We start from the raw sequence: 19,599 nt of genomic DNA, 5'->3' as shown, positions 1-19,599 counted from the left end.
TACTGGAGACGCAGCCTCCCAGGCCTGAAGAAGCAGAACTCTCAACTTTCAGGTTGCGTGTATTTTTTTTTCAGTAGACACTAATTACACTGCTCTCCTCACTTTCTCTATAATCCTACGGCAACAAAGTTGCCTTCATGTTTTCTTTTTTTTTTAAATTTTTAATTGGAGGATAATTGCTTTAAATATGGTGTTGGTTTCCGCCATAGATCAACATGAAGCAGCCACAGGCACACTATGTCCCCTCCCTCTTGGACCCAGCTCCCACCGCACCCCACCCCCACCCCTCTAGGCTGTCACAGGGCACCGGTTTGAGCTCCCTGCGTCACACAGAGAATCCCCACTTGTCTCTGTTTTACATGCGGTCGTGTATGTTCCATGCCACTTCCTCCGTTTCCCCGCCTCTCCCTCCCACGCTGGGCCCACAAGTCTGTTCTCCCCGTTGCCCTGCGAACAGGTCATCAGTACCATCTTGACACAACCATGGTGGAGGACAGCATGGAGAGTCCTTACAAACTAGGAACTGAACTGCCACACGACCCAGCAATCCCACTGCTGGGGTATACCACACACCACGCCTTTGTGTTCGGAAATCCCGTGCGTTCAGGGACCCTGCCGGTCAAAAGGAAAAGCCATGGAGCCACTTCCTAACCATCTCTTTTCATCGACGGTGACCACTGGGGAGCTCTGCTTAGGCGCCATCCATTCGGGTTAATTGCCGGAAACAGCTTATTTACTTGAGTGCAAGTGACTATTAAAGTGACGGAGTCCCTCAGAGCCGTGAAGTGATAACATATTGTGTTAAATCTGAAGGGTACCCTTGGTGGAGCTGGTAAATCACTCACTAAACTGGCTCCATCCATTATCTGAGGACACGTCAGGCGATTTCCCTCCCTGTGAATTAATTTCTTGGCTACTGTCATGGACTTCAATGCCCATGATGAATGTTTTTACAATGAATACCAAATTAACCCAAACTGATTAGAGGCTTTTATAAGTTATTAATGGGATGTCACTCTGGCCTGGTCCTCTCCACATCTACGACAGTTTCATTAAGTAATCTCCGCTTGCTGGAAAGATCTGTCTTTCTCCCCTCGTGGGACTTGTCAACGTCGACAGACGCTCCCTGCCCCCTTGGTTCCCAGAGCCGGGGGAGCAGTGATGCCCTTGGGAGCTGTGACCTGGGGATGATGCCCTCGGGGGCTGTGAGCTGGGGGTGATGCCCCTGGGGGCTGTGAGCTGGGGATGATGCCCTCGGGGGCTGTGAGCTGGGGGTGATGCCCCTGGGGGCTGTGAGCTGGGGATGATGCCCCTTGGGAGCTGTGACCTGGGGAGGGAGCTGCCCTCTTTCTGCTCAGTTTCTGGGTACGGTTAGGGTAGGGAGCAGTCAACCAGCTGGAGGTCCCAGGGCGGGGGCTTTGGTTTACCAAAGGAAGGAGGAGGCAGGAAGTCTCATCCGCTTTTTAGTTTTCAAGTTTTTTTTTTTTTTAATTCCCTCGGCCCTGCTTTACTGAGAGGTAACTGACACACGAACTGTCCAAGTCTCGAGTGTGCAGTGTGTGGATCTGACACACTTCTCTACTGCAAAACAATCTCCACCATAGCGTTGTGGGCACCTCCATGTCCATCTAGTCACTTAGCCTTTCCCAAGTCAGACAGACAAATACCGTGTTACCTCACTTGTGGGATCTGAAATCTGAACTTATGGAAACTGAGAGCAGAAAGGTGGCCACCAGGGGCTGGAGGGTGGGGGTGGTGCGGAGATGACGGTCAAAATGAACAAGCTTCCAGGTAGAGGATGAACACGCTGGGGAACCACTGCCTGGGGTTCCTGTAAGGAACGTATCCTCTCTGTCTCTCCAGGGATCACCCAGTGGGGCATCAGGGCAGGGGAACCGTCCCTGGGAATGGTCTTCTCTAAAGACACAGACATCTGAAAACCTAGGTGGAGTCAAAGGCCGAGGGAGGTGATGGCGTGTCTTGTGAACAGCAGCCCTTCCCCGAGAAGAGTCGGAGAAGTGTCGGGGAGGAGACAGCCTTAGCCACGCACCGGGACTCTTGGTTATAGCCGGCATCTCTCTATTCTATCAAATGCAGCCTCACTCACCTTCCCACACAGACCAGACCCTCAGCTGATGGTATTCTTATTTTTTTCCCATTCTCTACATTTTGGTTAAGCCAAGTAATAATCCTAATAACCACAGCAACAGGAAAGCCATCACTCAATGAACACTTTCCACATGAGGTTCCACGCCACGTGCTTTAAACGGATTAACTTAACCCACATGGTGACCCCTACAAGATACACACTGTTGTCCCCACTTTACAGATAAGGAAAACTGAGGCTTTGAGAGGTTAAGCATTTTAATCCAGATCACGGCTTTAAAGTGTCAGAAGCAAGGTCTGAACGAGACCCTGTGACGCCAGTGTTTTTGTTATGACTGGTCCTTGATAACCAGAACAAACTGAAGAAAACTTTCTGAGGTCTAAGATGAGGACCTTCAGATTCTGAGATGGATGGGGTGGTTGTGACGCTAGATCAGGGCTTCCAGGTTCCAATTGGGGTTGGGTCCTGGGCTCCCTGCCCGCACTGCCCACGGTCTGAGCTCTCAGCTGCAGGGTGAGCCCCTGCCACTGGCCCTTCTGTCTGCACCTGGCCGCCACCCTGAGAGCTGAGGGTCCCCCCGAGGCGGCTAAGCTCTCTGCAGGTGCCCACCCCTGCGAGGGGCGCTCCACTCCTCAGTCTGCTCTTCATTCATCTCCATTCATCTCTCTGCCCTTCATTCCATGCGACCACGTGCTTATCAGAACAATCTCTTCTTCGAGCCTCTCCTGTTGAATTACTGACATTTTGGTAGCATGAATTTTTACAATGTTAATGAGTTGTTTTTAAAAAACCCACTTTCTTTAAACTGAAAACTCGAATGATCCAGCGTGAGTGCAAATGCCTTCAGCTCGGATTTTCCTGAACCCTTCACTAACTCTCAGAAACGTGTCAAGACGCTGTCCTGCGGGAGGAGGCATGAGCCAGCGCCAATGAATGGGAGAGGTAAGACCCTCACTTTTCCTTTCTTTTTTTGGGGCTGTTGACATTTTAGAAAGAAAAATAACCTCTGTTGATAAAGCAGTGTTGTGAAGTAGGTAGGAAAACAGCACTGAGACAGAAAGGCTCCTAAGAAGTGGATTTTTTAAAAGGCTTAGTTTACTTAGAAGGGACTTCAGACGCACAGCTGTTACACCGCTAACAGGCACAGTCACGACTGAGGTGGAGGGCGGCCCAGGGCTCTGCAAAGGGGTCCCCACGAGGTAACCAGGACAACACGGGTGCACACGTGTCCACAAAGGAAGGCTGCTGGGAGTCGGGGAGGGAAGCTTGATGGACGTGCGGGGCTGGAGGGGCTCAACACTGACAGCAGGTGATGGCGTTCACCCCAGGAGGAGGTCCGGACTTCAGGGTCTCAGCAGGGCCCGTGCTGAGAGCTGCAACGGTCTGATGAGTACCACAGCCAGAGAGCAGGGAGAGACCCAAGGGGCGATGGGCCCGTTGGGAGGGCTTTGTTCCAGGGGAGTCATTTTATCCAGACTGGAGGGTCCAAGAGGCCCGGGCAGTTACTCATCTCCTGCAGCTCCCGCTGGGGCCAGGACACCAAGTCTGGGTGGAGTGGTCGGAAACGGGGTGCTCTGTGCTCAGTTGCTCAGTCATGTCCGACTCTTTGTGACCCCATGGTCTATAGCCTGGCAGGCTCCTCTGTCTGTGGGATTCTCCAGCAAGAATACGGACAGGGTTGCCATACCCTCCTCCAGGGGATCTTCACAACCCAGATCGAACCCATGTCTCCTGCATCTCCTGCACTGCAGGCGGATTCTTTACCTCCGAGCCACCAGGGAAGCACCAAAACTAGCTAGTGAAAGCGTGAGGCGCTCAGTCGTGTCCGACTCTGCGACCCCACGGACCACAATCACTGTCATGAGGACCACAGCCTCACGCCCTGGGAAGTGATGGCTAAGTCAACACCCTCTGCTGAGTGGGGACGCGGAGCTGTGAGCACACCTTAGTTTCCTGCTGCCGGGGTATCACATCCCAGCCCCAGCTGCTCCTCAAGGACAGCACTAGCCCCTCCACCCCAGGTCCCCTCACCACCCCTCTGTCTGCTCCTCACTGCACGGTTCTGAAAACGGACGCAGCATCCCTTTCAAAGCTGTGCACCTGTCCCCATCACGGGAGCAGGCCACGCAAAGAGAGACCCAGCTCTTGGTCTCTGAGCCACAGAGTGGACCCGCACAGACCCCGGCCCCGGATCACTGATGTGGTCTGCTGCCCTGCAGTCAGTTACAGAAGTTTCCATGTCTTTTGGTTCTGAAAGAAAACACTGCTATGCAGCAAACCCACCAAGTTCCCTGCGCTCTCGAGCCAGCTCACTGCGGGGCCCTCAGAGGCCTGAACCCCGAGTGTGCCATCAGCCGTAAGCGCAAAGCAGCTCACTGCAGGGCCCTCAGAGGCCTGAACCCCGAGTGTGCCATCAGCCGTAAGTGCAAAGCAGGCCACTGCGGCTGCCCTCGACGTCTGTGTGATTTTGTTAGACGTTTCTAGCAGAGATGACATGCAGGGAAATGAAAGGATAATTTAATCATATTCTAGATCAGCAGAGACAAAACCTCACATAAACAGACGAACATGCAGGGAGGGGTGGGCAGGACGTCATGAAATGATCAAAGAAAATGGAGATTCTCCATTAGGCAGACATTCATCTGCTAGAGGATAAATGGAGAAAGATACAGTTGGAGAGAGATTCTGATATAGTTTATGTTTCAGTGTAAATCACTACATAGACTGACCGAAAAAGACGGAGGAGGGACTTCCCTGGTGGTCCAGTGGTTAAGAATCTGCCTTGCAATGCAGGGGACTCAGGTTCGATCCCTGGTCAGGGAACCACGATCCCACGCACCATGGAGCAATGGAGCTTGCATGCCCCTGCTCTGGGCTTCCGCGACAAGAGAACCGCGCGCTGCACTAGAAGATCCCTCGTGCTGCAACTGAGACTCGACGCAGCCAGATAAACAAGGAAATACACACGCATGTTAGAATTTTATTTATTTTTTAATTGAAGGATAATGGCTTTACAGAATTTTGTTGTTTTCTGTCAAACCTAAACAAATATTTGAAAAAGAAGAATGGGAGGAAGAGGAAGCCGGGAGGCAGCTGTTCAGCGTTGAGCGTCTTTTCCCACTTAATCCAGCTTAACCCAGCCAAATCCATTTTCCCATCTTGAGGCTTTTGGCAGATAATGCCGAGTTCTGGGAACCACCCGGTTACCCCTCAGAAGAACAAAGACCACAGGCCAGCGCCGCTTCAGCAGCGACTTTCTGGCAGAATGGACGCCTCCCCGAGGTCAAGCTTCTCCCTGTCCTCTCTCAGCGCAGGGAGGGGTCAGGCCATGCTCACCTCCTATGATGCGATCTGAAGGTCAAATGAAATTTACCCTAAAGGCAAGAACCAGTAATTGAAGGCCATGTGGAGGTGCTGGAGAAGATGCCTTTCAGCCCCTCCTGGTGGCCCGGGTCACTGTCCTGTGGTTCAGGGGGTCCCCAGCCCAGAGGCATCGTGGGGATCTGGCCACATGGGGAGGAGGCGGTGCCCAGAAGGGCCTCGCTGAACTTTAACTGCAGCTGTGTTCTCTGCTCCCGGAGGATAAGTACTCATTTCACTCTGACTCATTATAATTAGAGTCGATTTCCTTTGGGGAGCAATATTTACTTTTAAAGATAAAACAGCAATGAGGGATCTGTGAGTGTTTGCAAGGCCTGCTTGTGGGTTTCGAAATGTCTTTGCCAAGAGCACCCACTGGGAGCACCTGGCCCCGGGGGTCGGGCTTTCCCAGGTGAGCACAGCCAAGAGGGCACTGGGTCCCCTAAACATTCACGAACTGGTGCCTTCTGGGGAAAGGCTGCCGACTCCTGCTCCAACATATAGGATGTTTTCTCAGCGCAGAGAGGTATTGCCTTCTAGACTCAGTACAAGAAAAACAGCAAAGTTAAAAAAGTTTAAAGTCTCAGATTCCAGGAGCACACGAGTACTCCCGGTACTGAGGCCAAGTAGCAGCAACCGTACTTGACTGAACCTTCATTTCCCTGAAGCAGAAAGGAAGCTGAACTTCCTTCACTGTCAGTCACATCCTAAATATACATGAAGGTGTAGACGCATGGTGCTTCCCTGGTGGCTCAGTGGTAAAGAATCTGTTTGCAATGCAGGAGACCCAGGTTCAGTTGGGTTGGGAAGATCCCCTAGAGGAGGAAATGGCAACTCACTCCACTATTCTTGCTTGGAGAATCCCATGGACAGAGAAGCCTGGTGGGCTACAGTCCATGGGGTCGAGAAGAGTCAGACATGATAGAGTGACTACACTTTATTTTCTTTCACACACAGATGCTAGCTATTTGCCTCCATCCAATTATTTTACATGTAAGTGGTTGAGAACCACAAGAATATATCAGCTGATTATTCCTCTGTCCATTCATGCATTCACTTTTGACCTCAACAGTTATTTCCCACATGCCAGGCATGGAGCTAGATGCTCAGAATCCACAGATGGAAAGCACTCGGGGCTTAGACCAAGGACCACCCCCCGGGGAGAGATGTGTGGGCAGGAACTCGTGTGTGAAAGGAGTCTGTGTGGTGACACTGGAGTGCCCAGAGTGGGCCTGGCCACGTGGGCAGAGGGCAGAGGAGCTTTCTCAAAGAAGCGGACCCTAGTTCTACCGCTGGTTGCTCTTTAGGAGGTGAAGGTAAGAACGTCCATAATCACCTAACCCAGCCCTGACCACGGTGCAACCTGGCCTGAGTCTTAAGCACTTCAGTCTTCTACAACCTCCTATGGAATTGTGATTTTTTTCCTCGCACAAGCATCAGCGGCTTTGAGCAAAGACGACTCTTCTCTCCTGGCTGTGACTGGTGGACGGGTGTCATTCTGCGAGTCAGCTCGTGGCTCCCTCCTGCCCTCTTGTCACTGGTTTAGAGCCATTAAATGTGCCTTTTGAAACCTCCGCTCAGTAAGTGTGCAGCACAGGGAACACTCAGGCAGCAGCTAACACAGCCGGGTGGCATACACCCTCCTGCTTCTTCAAATCAATTTGAGGCAATGGAATTAACACACAACCGAGAAAAAATACTTGTACTGTTGGGGAAAGTAAGAAAATTTTAATTCCTAAGACAGTAGGCAGCCTGTTCAACAGAATCTCACCCCAAGGTTTTTAACATGGTCATTTTCTGCGCTATTTTAGGAAGAGTTTTAAAAAGGCAGCTTTATTAATTGGCTCAAAGATGTAGAAGAAAATGGTCCGCCGCCATGCCACCTGATCTTCAGGCTGCAGGCGCTTTCCGGAAGGGGTGACATGACCTTGTCACCGGGACTGACGAGTATCACCTGGTTTTAGACAGAAGCAACACTAGGGATGAACCCGAGTGCTCACCTCACCCAGATCTTTCATGCAGGAGCTGGGCTAGCCGAAGGCAGCCTGGCATCTAGTTCGTGAACTCCCAGGGTTAGAACCCATGTCTTTTAACTACTTGTTCAGACCCTTTTTGCTACACTGTCTTGGCCATTGGGTATCTCGAAATGTCTTAGTTTTGACAATGTGAGTGGGAATCCATGGAGCTTTCTGGCGTAAAGCAGAGATGGCCCCAACAGTTCTGGGCGTTCTGCAGATGCTGCGTGCTGGGAGCCCAGGTCCACAGCAACTGCAAATCTACTTTTCTCATGAAACCCTCCCAAGGAAAGAACCAGAGTTCCACGAGCAGAACCAAAGAGCATTTCGTGACTCCACCATTCTGACCATTCCCATCGGCTGTCCTCTGATGAGGTCCATCTCAGATTCACGGTTAAGTCCACAGTCAACACACGTGGCCCAGTCGGGGACTGCTTTAAGGAAAGCAGGTACCAGAACCAAGGCATATGCTCTTCCAATTTCAACAGAGTTCTCTAGCAAAAGAGATGGCCATTTACACATGCAGATGTCCTGGGGTATTTTTCCAAAACCTAATTCACACAGACACAGATTCTGAGTCTAGTGAGATACATTCAGTCTGTAAAACATTAACTTCATCAACGCAGACACTTGGTCACTGAAAGCAACGTGCTTACCAGCTGCTGACCCTTGGGGCCCCATCCCGCATACTGAAGTTTTGCGTTGCTGACTTCCGGTGGATCCAGGCTCTGAGGGTCCCTGAAAGAAAAAAGCAAAGAAAAAGGTGGGAAATAAGAAGTTAAGATGATGTAATATTATCTTCCACCTGTAACTCTCTCATGTCTCTTCCACCACATCATTTTCAGAGCTTGTGTTATTCAGTTAAAACATCTCATTCAGCCTCCACCAGATTTCTTCAGATATCTATCTATCTTACATGAAACTGAAATAGGCTGGTCATTGCTTACCTTCCATAGTAAATACTCATCAAGAGAGAACATGCAGAGAGGTGTGTAGACCAATTTCTAAAATATCCCTAATAGTCAAAATTAAAAACAGAAGTGTGCAGCTCTGCAGGGATAACTCCCCACAACTTCCATCTCCATCTTTGGCTTTCCCCCTGAGCTGGCTCATTCTGACCTTCCCAAACAGCAGCCTCAGGACAGAGTCCACCCTTTAGTTTGTGCTGATACACAAGAAGGGTGGGGTAGGGGAAGAAAGAAGTGGCGAAGGAGGGAGGGAGGAAGAGAGGGACAGAGACCTGAGGAGAGAAGGGGGGCAAGCACAGGAGGAGGATTTTTTTTTTCTTTTAAGCATCACATTTTTCATTCTTAATTTATTGATATGCAAAATGCCACACTTAAAAAAAATTATATGTATTTAAATAAAGGTCCTAGTGAATAAGTCACAGTAATAAAAGGAAAAAACCTAACACTTTTATAAATATTAACTATTTCAGTGTATTTTGTTGCTACCACTGTGTACTCATGTAGGGAAGACTGGAGTTCGACTTTCTTTCAGACGCGTCTGCCGCACATGCCAGGCTCTGCAGAGGAGCACCTGTCACTGGACTATAGTGCTTTTTGTGCAGAAGACACAGCTGTGAAGGTGCCCATTCGTCTACAGAGACCAGGGTTGAGCGGTCTTAGGAAAAGACAGATGCTGGGTTTTAGGAGCTGCTTGAACCAAGATGAAGCAAGAAGGGAAGGGAGGTGAGTGAGATGGGCAAGAATGTGCTGATTCAGAGCTTCAATCAGTAGAAAATTCTAAAATATTAATAAACGCTCAACAGCACTGTAAGGACGAAACAGAGTACACTGCAGACTAAACAGTGTTAAGGGAGGAGGATCGTCTGTAAAGCCCCCGGGGTTCAGGCATTGCGGAGACGGGTCTGGAGAAACCGCGGAAGCCTGAAGGTGGGTGCTGAGGAGCTAAGCTCAGCCAATGACAACAGTGGTCGTCGCGAGGCGGACACCCAGGCAGGAGGGCCTTACCGTTCCAGCTTCCAGACGACTTGTAACCAACTCTGCCTCTGTATGCTTTAACATTTCAAAGCATTTCCATAAACATGTTTTCCTCTCTAACATGCTGTAGGGAAAGGCTCTCTAAGGCTGACTCAAAACCCAGCAGTGATCAAAGTGAGGTAAATTTACATAACAGCACCTGTTCTGCATGACAAAAACCACAAACAAAAGATAACTGGCAAACTGGGAGAAAATATTCATAACAAATGAATGGGTAATATCACTATTATATAAAGAACTCCAAACTATCAAGGTTATAAAAGAACAAACAAAAAGAAACACAAGAAAAAAACAGGAAAAGATAATTCACAAAAATACAGAAAAATGTATTAAAAAGGACTCAAACGCATTCAAAATTAGAGAAATATAAACTGAAACTACACTGATACCATTTCTCACCTACACACACACACACACACACATACAGAGAGATCCAAAATCCAGATATTGTGTATCTACTGGTTGGTATACATAGCTACATGCCCTTGCTCTGTTCATGGAGAAGCTTAGACCCAGTGACACCCAGGAGAAAACGAGCCCACCCTGCACCCTCATCCTGGTCTCTGAGCACCATCTTCCAATTAAAAAAGAATAGGGCTCCCAGGAGAAGAAACCACAAACAGGCTAGAACAGCAAAAATGCAGGATGAGTCTGGAACATCTCATGGATCAGAAAGTAAGGAAAGACTCAAAAAAGATAGAGCTTGCTAACAGAAGGCAGAAGCTAAAGCTCGCATGGCCAAAGGTGGAATAATCTGAGCAACAGAATCATGAACAATAATAGTGACTTGACCCAGAGAATAAATATTCATGAGCCTTACTAATATAAAGAATCAAGTACATAACTAGGTGGGGAGGGTAGAGCAGCTCTTCCTCATAACAGAATTCCAATCAATAAATGCAGAAGAAGGAAAGAGCATCCCCCTTGGGGGAACAGCAGACAGATGACTGCTGCAGACAAGATTCATGATGGATGCTAAAGTTAGCAGGGAAAGTCTAAAGAGAAATGATTTGCATAGTCTCAAAGTATCTCCTGCAAGATATTTATCACCCCAAAGGAGAAGATAGCAACTTCCCAAGGAGAAACCTGGCAGACAGCAACTTAACCAAAGATCAAGGTCAGCATCACCAGAAGTAAAACATGTCAACATCAGAACCACCCAGCAAGATGCACTGAGAAAAACAAAACATCATATATATGGTATTGTCAACTGGCGCAAGTGAAAGTCGCTCCATCGTGACCGACTCTTTGCCACCCCATGGACTATATACCTCATGGAATTCTCCAGGCCAGAATACTGGAGTGGGTAGCCTTTCCTTTCTCCACGGGATCTTCCCAACCCAGGGATCGAACCCAGGTCTCCTGCATTGCAGGTGGATTCTCTACCAGCTGAGCCACCAAGGAAGCCCAAGAATACTGGAGTGGGTAGCCTATCCCCTCTCCAGAGGATCTTCCCAACCCAGGAATCAAACCGGGGTCTCCTGTCTTGCAGGCCGATTCTTTACCAGCTGAGCTATCAGGGGAAGCCCATCACTGGCAAAACCCATTATCAATTCCCAGGGAATAAACATAGAATCTGGGTAAAAAAAGAAATCTAACCTTTTTTCCCCCTTGTGCTTCATGTAATTCCATTTGCTCACAGGGGACCAGATGCAGAGGCCTCGCCCCTGGCCCTTCAGACCACCAGTTTCGGGTGTGAAATCGCTGCTCCGCCACCCCGCCTCAGGAGCGTGTGCAGAGATGCGGCACACGTCTCTGTGATTCAAGATGGCGGCACCTGTAGGCCCTGTGCAAAGGCGCTGAGTCGGGCACTGCGATCTGGAGCGAGAGCCCCGCCCCTAGAGCCCCGTCCCTCGAGCCCCGCCCCTGCCCCTGACCACATTTGATAAAGCAGCCCTGCCCCTACCTGCAGAAGAGCATGTGCTCTGAAGGCCGACCTCCCACCTCAGCGTCCTTCCAGTTCTTACACCAGAGGACAAAGCCCCCCTCTGCTGCTGAGCTCAGACCCTTCTCCTACTGGCCCCACACACGGCTGGAGGGCCGCTGTTGGGAACCAACTGGGGTGGGTCGGTAAAAGCATCTTTGCTAAGAATGCATCGCCTCTCTCCAATCATGAATAAACTTCAGACAAACCCAGATGCAGGCGCTCAGCCAAGCAGCTGACCGGTGATCTTCAAAAGTGACCTTTCTTCCCACAAAAGGGAAGGGAAGACGGAGGACATGCCACAGCCTGGAGGGGGCTGAGGGGAATTGCTACCTGCAAGAACATGGGATTCTGATACAGGAAAAAAACATTGATGGAAAAGCTGGTCAAGGGCAAATGAGGTCTGCCATTGAGTGAATAACATTGTACCAGCGTTAATATTCTGTTCCTGATAATAACCCCATAGGTATGAAACACTGATACATTAACAGCAGGAGAAGGGGAGTGAGGCATAGAGGAGAACTCTGTACTATTTTTAGCAACTTTCATTCATCTAAAATTACTTCAAAATAAAAAGCTAAAACTATTCTGAAGAATCTTAGTAGCTTATAGCTTGTTGGTTATAAAAATTATTATAGTACATAATGAAAAGTTGGAGAATTTCCCCAACCCTGACATACTGTGATACTGATTCAATAATTGAAAAACCATGACTTCTGTATCTAACACAGCATCAGCACTCAATACACAATTTGAAAAAACAAACAAGATGGATGGACTACAGATGGATGGATGGCACTAAGGAAAATAACTTTAGCAGGTTTAAAGGTCTAATGAATTCACCTGTCCTGGGTTTATAGAATTTTCGAAGCACAGACGACAGGGTAGGAGATCAGAAAGAAGTAGCCTTGCTTATTACTGAAAATTAGTTTGTTCGATTATGATACCCTAGGATATCATAGGATACATCTAGGATCCTCATAATAGCTGATAAACTTCTCTCCGATCTAACAACTGTAAATTCCTGTAAAAATTTCCTTAAGTGCTGCCCGGAAATCATACCTCCAGTAGATAAATGTCTGGGAAGGCTGGGTGAGCGCCAGGCCAATGCGCCCGCCCACGCACACGCATCCAGCCTCATTGCCTCCGCTCCCCTGTGCTCAGGAGATCGTTTCTCCTTCTCTAGAGACGACAGACGAGTGTCCACAGCCTGGAGGCAGCAAAGTTATAGGAAGAACCTCAGGCTAGCAATCAGAAGTCTAGCGCCCAGGTTCCAGCTTCCTGATGCACACATCATGTGTCTGGGCTGATCACACGTGACCACGGATCCCGTGATTCAACAGGATAGGATATTGTATATACTGTTGGCAGGCAACACAGCACTTGAAAGTGAAAGTGGAGGAGCCTGGTGGGCTGCAGTCCATGGGGTCGCTAAGAGTCGGACACGACTGAGCGACTTCACTTTCACTTTTCACTTTCATGCATTGGGGAAGGAAATGGCAACCCACTCCAGTGTTCTTGCCTGGAGAATCCCAGGGACGGGGGAGCCTGGTGGGCTGCCGTCTATGGGGTCGCACAGAGTCGGACACGACTGAAGCGAACTAGCAGCAGCAGCAGCAAACTGGTAAAACCCCTGGAGTAGGAAATGGCAATCCACTCCAGTATTCTTGCCTGGAAAATTCCATGGGCAGAGGAGCCTGGAGGGCTACAGTCCATGCGGTTGCAAAGAATTGGACACAACTGAGCAACGAGTGCACACATACACACAAACTGGTAAATATTCAAGTCGACTATGCACCACAAATTCTACGTAATTTTAACAAAAGGTCCAATCACTTATCAGCTGTAAGGACAAATTTACAGAACTCAGCAACCCAACACATGAGCTATATTCCTGTATTAGACTAGAGCTTGGTACAGAAAAGTTAGCTCTCAACCATACCCTCCCCATCTATTTCTGTAAAATAAACCTGTATTTTTGCATCTGCATGTGATTGTGTCAGATTCTTTTGCTTTCACATTAAAAGTGCATCTCTTCCAGCCACCCCCTTCCCCCCGACACACCCAGACCCCTGGAACCAGCAGAGAAAAGCACAGAGCCAACCGGAGTCTCTCCCCTCACTGGGACTAACCTACCTGTCGCTGTCCTTACAACTAGGGCTTGGGTGCTTGCCACCCTCTCGACACCAACTCCAATCTTTCCTCTCTCTTCAGTCCCCTTTTATCTGCTGCCCCCTTCCTCCTCTGCTATGAGCAGAGACCCACCTGTGGGGCAGACAGGAAGGGGCCTGATCTTCAATTTTTGAACATTGAGTTTTAAGCCAGGCTTTTTCACTCTCCTCTTTTACTTTCATCAAGACGCTTTTTGGTTCCTCTTCACTTTCTGCCATAAGGGTGGTGTCATCTGCATATCTGAGGTTATTGGTATTTCTCCCAGCAGTCTTAATTCCAGCTTGTGCTTCATCCAGCCTGGTATTCTGCATGATGTACTCCGCATAGAAGTTAAATAAGCAGGGTGACAATATACAGCCTTGACATACTCATTTCCCTATTTGAAACAACCAGTCTGTTGTTTCACATCTGGTTCTAACTGTTGCTTCTTGAGCTACATACAGATTTCTCAGTAGGCAGGTAAGGTGGTCTGGTATTCCCATCTCTGGAAGAATTTTCCAGTTTGCTGTGGTCCACACAGTCAAAGGCTTTAGTGTAGTCAATGAAGCAGAAGTAGATGTTTTTCTGGAATCCTCTCGCTTTTTCTGTGATCCAACTGATGCTGGTAATTTGATCTCTGGTTCCTCTACCTTTTCTAAATCCAGCTTGAACATCTGGAAGTTCTCGGTTCACATACTTTTGAAACCTAACTTGGAGGATTTTCAGCATGACCTTGTTAGTGTGTGAGGTGAGTGCAATTGTGTGGTAGTTTGAACATTCACAGTCATGGTCAATCTCAATTCCTACTCTGAAGAGCACCAAGATCACATCCCAGCCCAGGTCTCCCTGATACCTCAGATGGCATACAGGGCATCTCCACTGGGCCATCCCCTAGTCCTCAGCACTGACACGAGTGAATTGAGCCCTCTCTGCCTCTGCCTGGTCATGCAAGCTGGGAACCTGCTGCAGGCATCTTAGAGGTCAAGCAGCCAAAGCTATGAGTTGTGGGTCAAATTCTGTCCCCCCAGAAGAGATGCTGAGTCCTGACCTTATTTTTAAATAGGCTCCTGGCTGACATCATCAGATTAAAATAAGGTCATTCTGGAAAAGGAGAGAGGCTGATGGAAATCTAGTGGCTGGAGTCTTCATAAGAAGATGAGATGCACAGAACAGACACAGAGGGAGAAGGGCATGTGACGATGGAGGCAGGGATCAGAGCAAGGTGCCTGCAAGCCAAGGCGTGCCAGGGCCCGAGCGCATCCTCCAGAGGCCGGAGGAGGCGAGAAAGGGTCCCCCCGAGAAGTGTCAGAAGGAGCGTGATCTCATTGACACCCCGATTTCAGACCACTGACTTTCAACACCGGGAGAGAATAAATTTCCGTTGCTTTAAGCCACTCGGTTCGTGGTAACTTGTTACTGCAGCCCCAAGAAACTTCATTTCTCAGAGCAACTGAAGCCCTGAGTAGTAAGTGATTTGCTCAAGGACACATAGCTGATTAACTTTTGTTTGAAGATTAATCTCCTGCTTTGGTCAAAGGGAAAAAAAAAGTCTCCAACTGACTGAAGAACAAAGCAGGAAGCCGCTCAGAGAGGAGACCAAGGAAGCTTTGTCTGCTGACTCCTCACTGTGCTTTCATATGGCTTCACGTGGAGGAGGCTTCTCCATCACAGAGGCCCGGATGCCAGCTCCACACGGCTCCTCCAGCTGCGGGGACCACTTGCAGATCTCTCTGCCTTGAGCCCAAGACCTGGTTCCCTGTCATCAAATGATTTTCCATCATGGACTGGGTTAGTCTCAAGGCTGAGTGTGTGTGTGTGTGTGTGTGTGTGAGAGAGAGATACACACAGAGAGAGAATAAGAAAGAAAATGCAGGAAGCTATGGATTTATTTGGGGATTGGTTGGTGCCTTCTACCCTTTTGCTATCTTCCTTTCTATTTACTATTTATTTTAAAGAATCCATGGTAAGCTCTGTGATGAATCATCTCCAGGATAGAGATGAATTGGTTAAAAAATGATTAAGGAAGAATAAAATTATCTGGACTTCCTATATCTCAAAATAATCATGCCATCCGTTCTTATTTTGCTTATTTGAGCAATAAACAAAATGGGGCATAAATCATGTTGAATTTTGAAAAGTAAATTAATGTGGCCAAGTTTACTCATTTATCTTCCAGCGCGAGTTCAGGGGATTGAAAAGCTTCCCAACAAAAACGGCATTTGGCAAAGAAAGGCAAAAAAATTGCTTATTTGGTTCCTAAACTTTTACGGTGAAAGACATCAAAAAATAGCATTATCAGTGTGGAATGAAGTATGTACTTTGCATGGTGGCTAATATAAAAATAAAAGATACACTCCCAGCCGTGGCTCAGGGTCTGACACATTGCAGATGTCTGTGTATACTGACTAAATAATGAACAAATGGATGGGTGGATGGATGCAAAAATAGGGTCTAGTCTAGGGTTTGTGATGTCTTAAACCGATTCAGAGCTTAAAGATTTGTGTTATCATTTGTATGTATATCTTAAGTTACACAATTTAATCCTTTAGGGCAGGCATCCTTCTAGGCACAAGCCCTTCCTGAATGGCCAGCACTTGTCTTACCATTCATTTTAAGATGCTTCTAAATCTATGATCTACGGGAAGTTCCTTTCCTTGTGAAAGATCTGGACATTGAAGTTTCCAGGCAGAGAAGCTCTACTCACTGAGAGAGTGACTAGCGGAGGCTTGTTCTGAAATGTTTGTGACATTGCCACCCACCCCATCTACAGGGACACTCTGATGTGTGAGTGTGCACTCAGTTACTCAGTCGTGTCTGACTCTCTATGACCCCATGGACTGTAGCCCGCCAGGCTCCTCTGTCCGTGGGGATTCTCCAGGCAGGAATACTGGAGTGGGTAGCCATTCCCTTCTTCAGGGGACCTTCCCAGCCCAGGGATCGAACCCGAGTCTGCATGTCTCCTCTATTGGCAGGCGGGTTCTTTACCACTGAGCTATCTCAGAAGTCCCATACTCTAATATACATGATGACAAACACAAGTATTAAATAAAACCACACAGGAAGATTAGTTTTAAATACAAAGAGAGGAGAGGGGGGAGGAAGGAGAGGAGGCAGGGAGGAGGAAGGGGAGGAGGAGCCCTCACTGTGGCTGCTCCAGGCATCAAGCCTCACGGGCAAAGCCTAGGTTCAAGGTGACCTCTGCTCTGCTCATGACCTGGTGTCAAGCCTTCACGCTCTTACTGCCTCCCCAGGATGCACTCCCTGAATCGGAATTCTCATGCTTCCCCCTGGAAAGGGTGGACAGTCTCAGAGGGGATGACAGCAGGCAGCAAACCCGAGCTCCCTGCTGCCCCTCTGGAGGGAGGGGGCGGCGTCTGCACGGGGAGGGAGCCCACCCCTGTCCTTTTCTCCACCACACCCAGGGGCCAGTGTGGGCTGTGTGAGCCAAACTGAAGGGCCCGGCCTGGTTAGGGTGCAGTCCACACGCTTCTCAGCCTGGCCCCCACGCCCTCCAGAAGGTCTGACGCTCAGAGAAGGCCCCATGAACGCCCCACGGTGCCACGTGGGGCTGCCACTCTGCAGGGCCTGTGGGACCCGACCTTTCCACACTCTTCTCCCCACATCACCACGTGCTCTCCTTGCTCCCGCTCCTCCAGGCCCTGGTCTCTAGGAGCAGGCGCCCAGGCGGTGTGACAGCACATGTCTTGTACTCGTGGGTGAAATTACAGCGGCAGCAACGCCCTAACTCGGCGCCCTTCTGAGTAGGAGGGAACGTGCCTTCCGATCAGACACGGGTGAGATGCCAAGAGCCCCACGCCCAGGCTGTATCGCCTTTGGGTGAGACGCTCAACCTTTCTGAGCTCTTCCACTTTCTTCCCTGTGAGATGGGGTCGTTCCTCAGGGGGCTACGGCGAGGTGGAGGTGAGCAGACCCGGCGATGGTCCTGGAAACCAGGGCAGAGGTGTTACCGCTGTGACGTTAATGCTGATGACAGTGGAGGAGCTGGGGGCGGGAGAGGGGCACGATTCACTCATTCAGCGCTTTTCCAAAGTAAGATGGTCCCTGCGGCCTAAGGCTCTCGGACTCTCAGGCACCTTCGGTTCAGGGGTGCTCTGCAGGTGGGGTGGCAGTGTGGACGCCCTCTGTGTTCACAGCGAGTGTGCCAGGCTGGGCGTCTGAGTGAACTCCTCCTTTAGAACAAACACATTTGTTTCCCTTCTCGGAGGTTCCACCTTACACCATGCAGCAGGAAAAACAAGTTTTTCACAGCATGGTACTGGCATGAAAACAGACATGTGGGTCAATGGAACAGAACAGTCCAGGAATAAACCAACACTATGGTCAGTCAACCTTCGACAAAGGAGGCAAGAATATACAGGGGACAAAAGACAGCCTCTTCAGCAAGTGGGGTGAGGCTGGACAGCCACACGTAAGTCCATGAAGTTAGAACACCAAACACTAAAATAAATTCAAAATGGCCTGAAGACTTAAATAGAAGACACGATACCATAAAACACCTACAAGGGAACAAAGGTAAAACTCTGACAGAAATTGTACCGGTGTTTTTGTAGGTCAGTAAACAGCTTTCCCTGGTGGCTAAGCTGGTAAAGAATCCGCCTGCAATGCATGAGACCTGGCTTCAATCCCTGGGTTGGGAAGACCCCTCTGGAGAAGGGAATGGAACCCACTCTACTATTCTGGCCTGGAGAATTTCATGGACTGTGTAGTCCATGGGGTCACAAAGAGTCGGACACAACTGAGCAACTTTCACTTTCATTTCTTCCAAGACAAGAGAAATAAAAGCAAAAATAAATAAATGGGACCTAACCAAACTTACAAACTTTTACACAGCAAAGGAAACCATTAACAAAACAAAAAGATAACACAGAGACTGGGAGAAAATATTTGCAAATGATGTGACCAACAAGAGCTTAGTATCCAAAATACACAAACAATTCAATAACAGAAAAACAACCCAACAACAGAAAAACCACCCAATCAAAAAATGGAAAGAAGACTAAATAGACATTTCTCCAAAGCAGACCTACAGATGGCCAAAAGGCACATGACAACATGCTCATCATTGCTATTTATTCAATTCAGTTCAGTTGCTCAGTCGTGTCCGACTCTTTGCGACCCCATGAATCGCAGCACGCCAGACCTCCCTGTCCATCACCATCTCCTGGAGTTCACTCAGACTCACATCCATCGAGTCAGTAATGCCATCCAGCCATCTCATCCTCTGTCATCCCCTTCTCCTCCTGCCCCCAATCTCTCCCAGCATCAGAGTCTTTTCCAATGAGTCAGCTCTTCATAGGAGGTGGCCAAAGTACTGGAGTTTCAGCTTTAGCATCATTCCTTCCAAAGAACACCCAGGGCTGATCTCCTTTAGGATGGACTGGTTGGATCTCCTTGCAGTCCAAGGGACTCTCAAGAGTCTTCTCCAACACCACAGTTCAAAAGCATCAATTCTTTGGCACTCAGCTTTCTTCACAGTCCAACTCTCACATCCATACCGACCACTGGAAAAACCATAGCCTTGACTAGACAGACCTTTGTTGGCAAGTAATGTCTCTGCTATTTATTAGAGAGATGCAAATCAGAGCTACAATGAGGTGCCACCTCATGCCTGTCTGCATGACCATCATTAAAAAGTCTACAAATAATAAATGCTGGAGAGGATGTGGAGAAAAGGGAACCCACTTGCACTGTTGGTGGGACTGTGAATTGCTGCAGCCGTTATGGAAAACAGTATGGAGATTCCTTCAAACACTAGAGTTGCCATCTGATCCAGAAAAAACTCCAACTTGAAAAGATACACACATCCGTATGTTAATAGCAGCACGACTCACAACAGCCAAGACAAGGAAGCAACCTAAATGTCCATCAACAGATGATTGGATAACGATGTGGTCCATACACACAGTGGAGTATTACTCAGCCACAAAAAGAATGAAATCACGCCATTTGCAGTTAGGTGGATGGACCCGGGGATTATCATACTAAGCAAAGGAAGTCAGAAAAAGACAAATCCCACGT

At 48.7% G+C, this 19,599-nt stretch overlaps 1 protein-coding gene across 3 annotated transcripts in view; it reads right to left on the bottom strand.

Moving 5' to 3' along the window:
- Positions 1–19,599, bottom strand: part of DPP6 (dipeptidyl peptidase like 6) — a 787,207-nt gene that overhangs the window by 157,417 nt on the left and 610,191 nt on the right. For 2 of the 3 annotated variants that reach the window (XM_070368978.1, XM_070368979.1), the window contains exon 7: positions 8,139–8,220. In XM_070368978.1, coding sequence (XP_070225079.1) covers positions 8,139–8,220 — 82 coding nt within the window. Of the gene's footprint in view, positions 1–8,138; positions 8,221–8,429; positions 8,578–19,599 lie in introns of those variants that run through there. The other variant, XM_070368980.1, reaches the window with a different exon arrangement.

Source organism: Bos mutus, chromosome 4 (assembly GCF_027580195.1).
Source record: "Bos mutus isolate GX-2022 chromosome 4, NWIPB_WYAK_1.1, whole genome shotgun sequence".
Classification (NCBI taxonomy): Eukaryota; Metazoa; Chordata; class Mammalia; order Artiodactyla; family Bovidae; genus Bos; species Bos mutus.
Note: the sequence above shows the minus strand (reverse complement) of the source record. Positions and strands in the feature narration are given on the sequence as shown.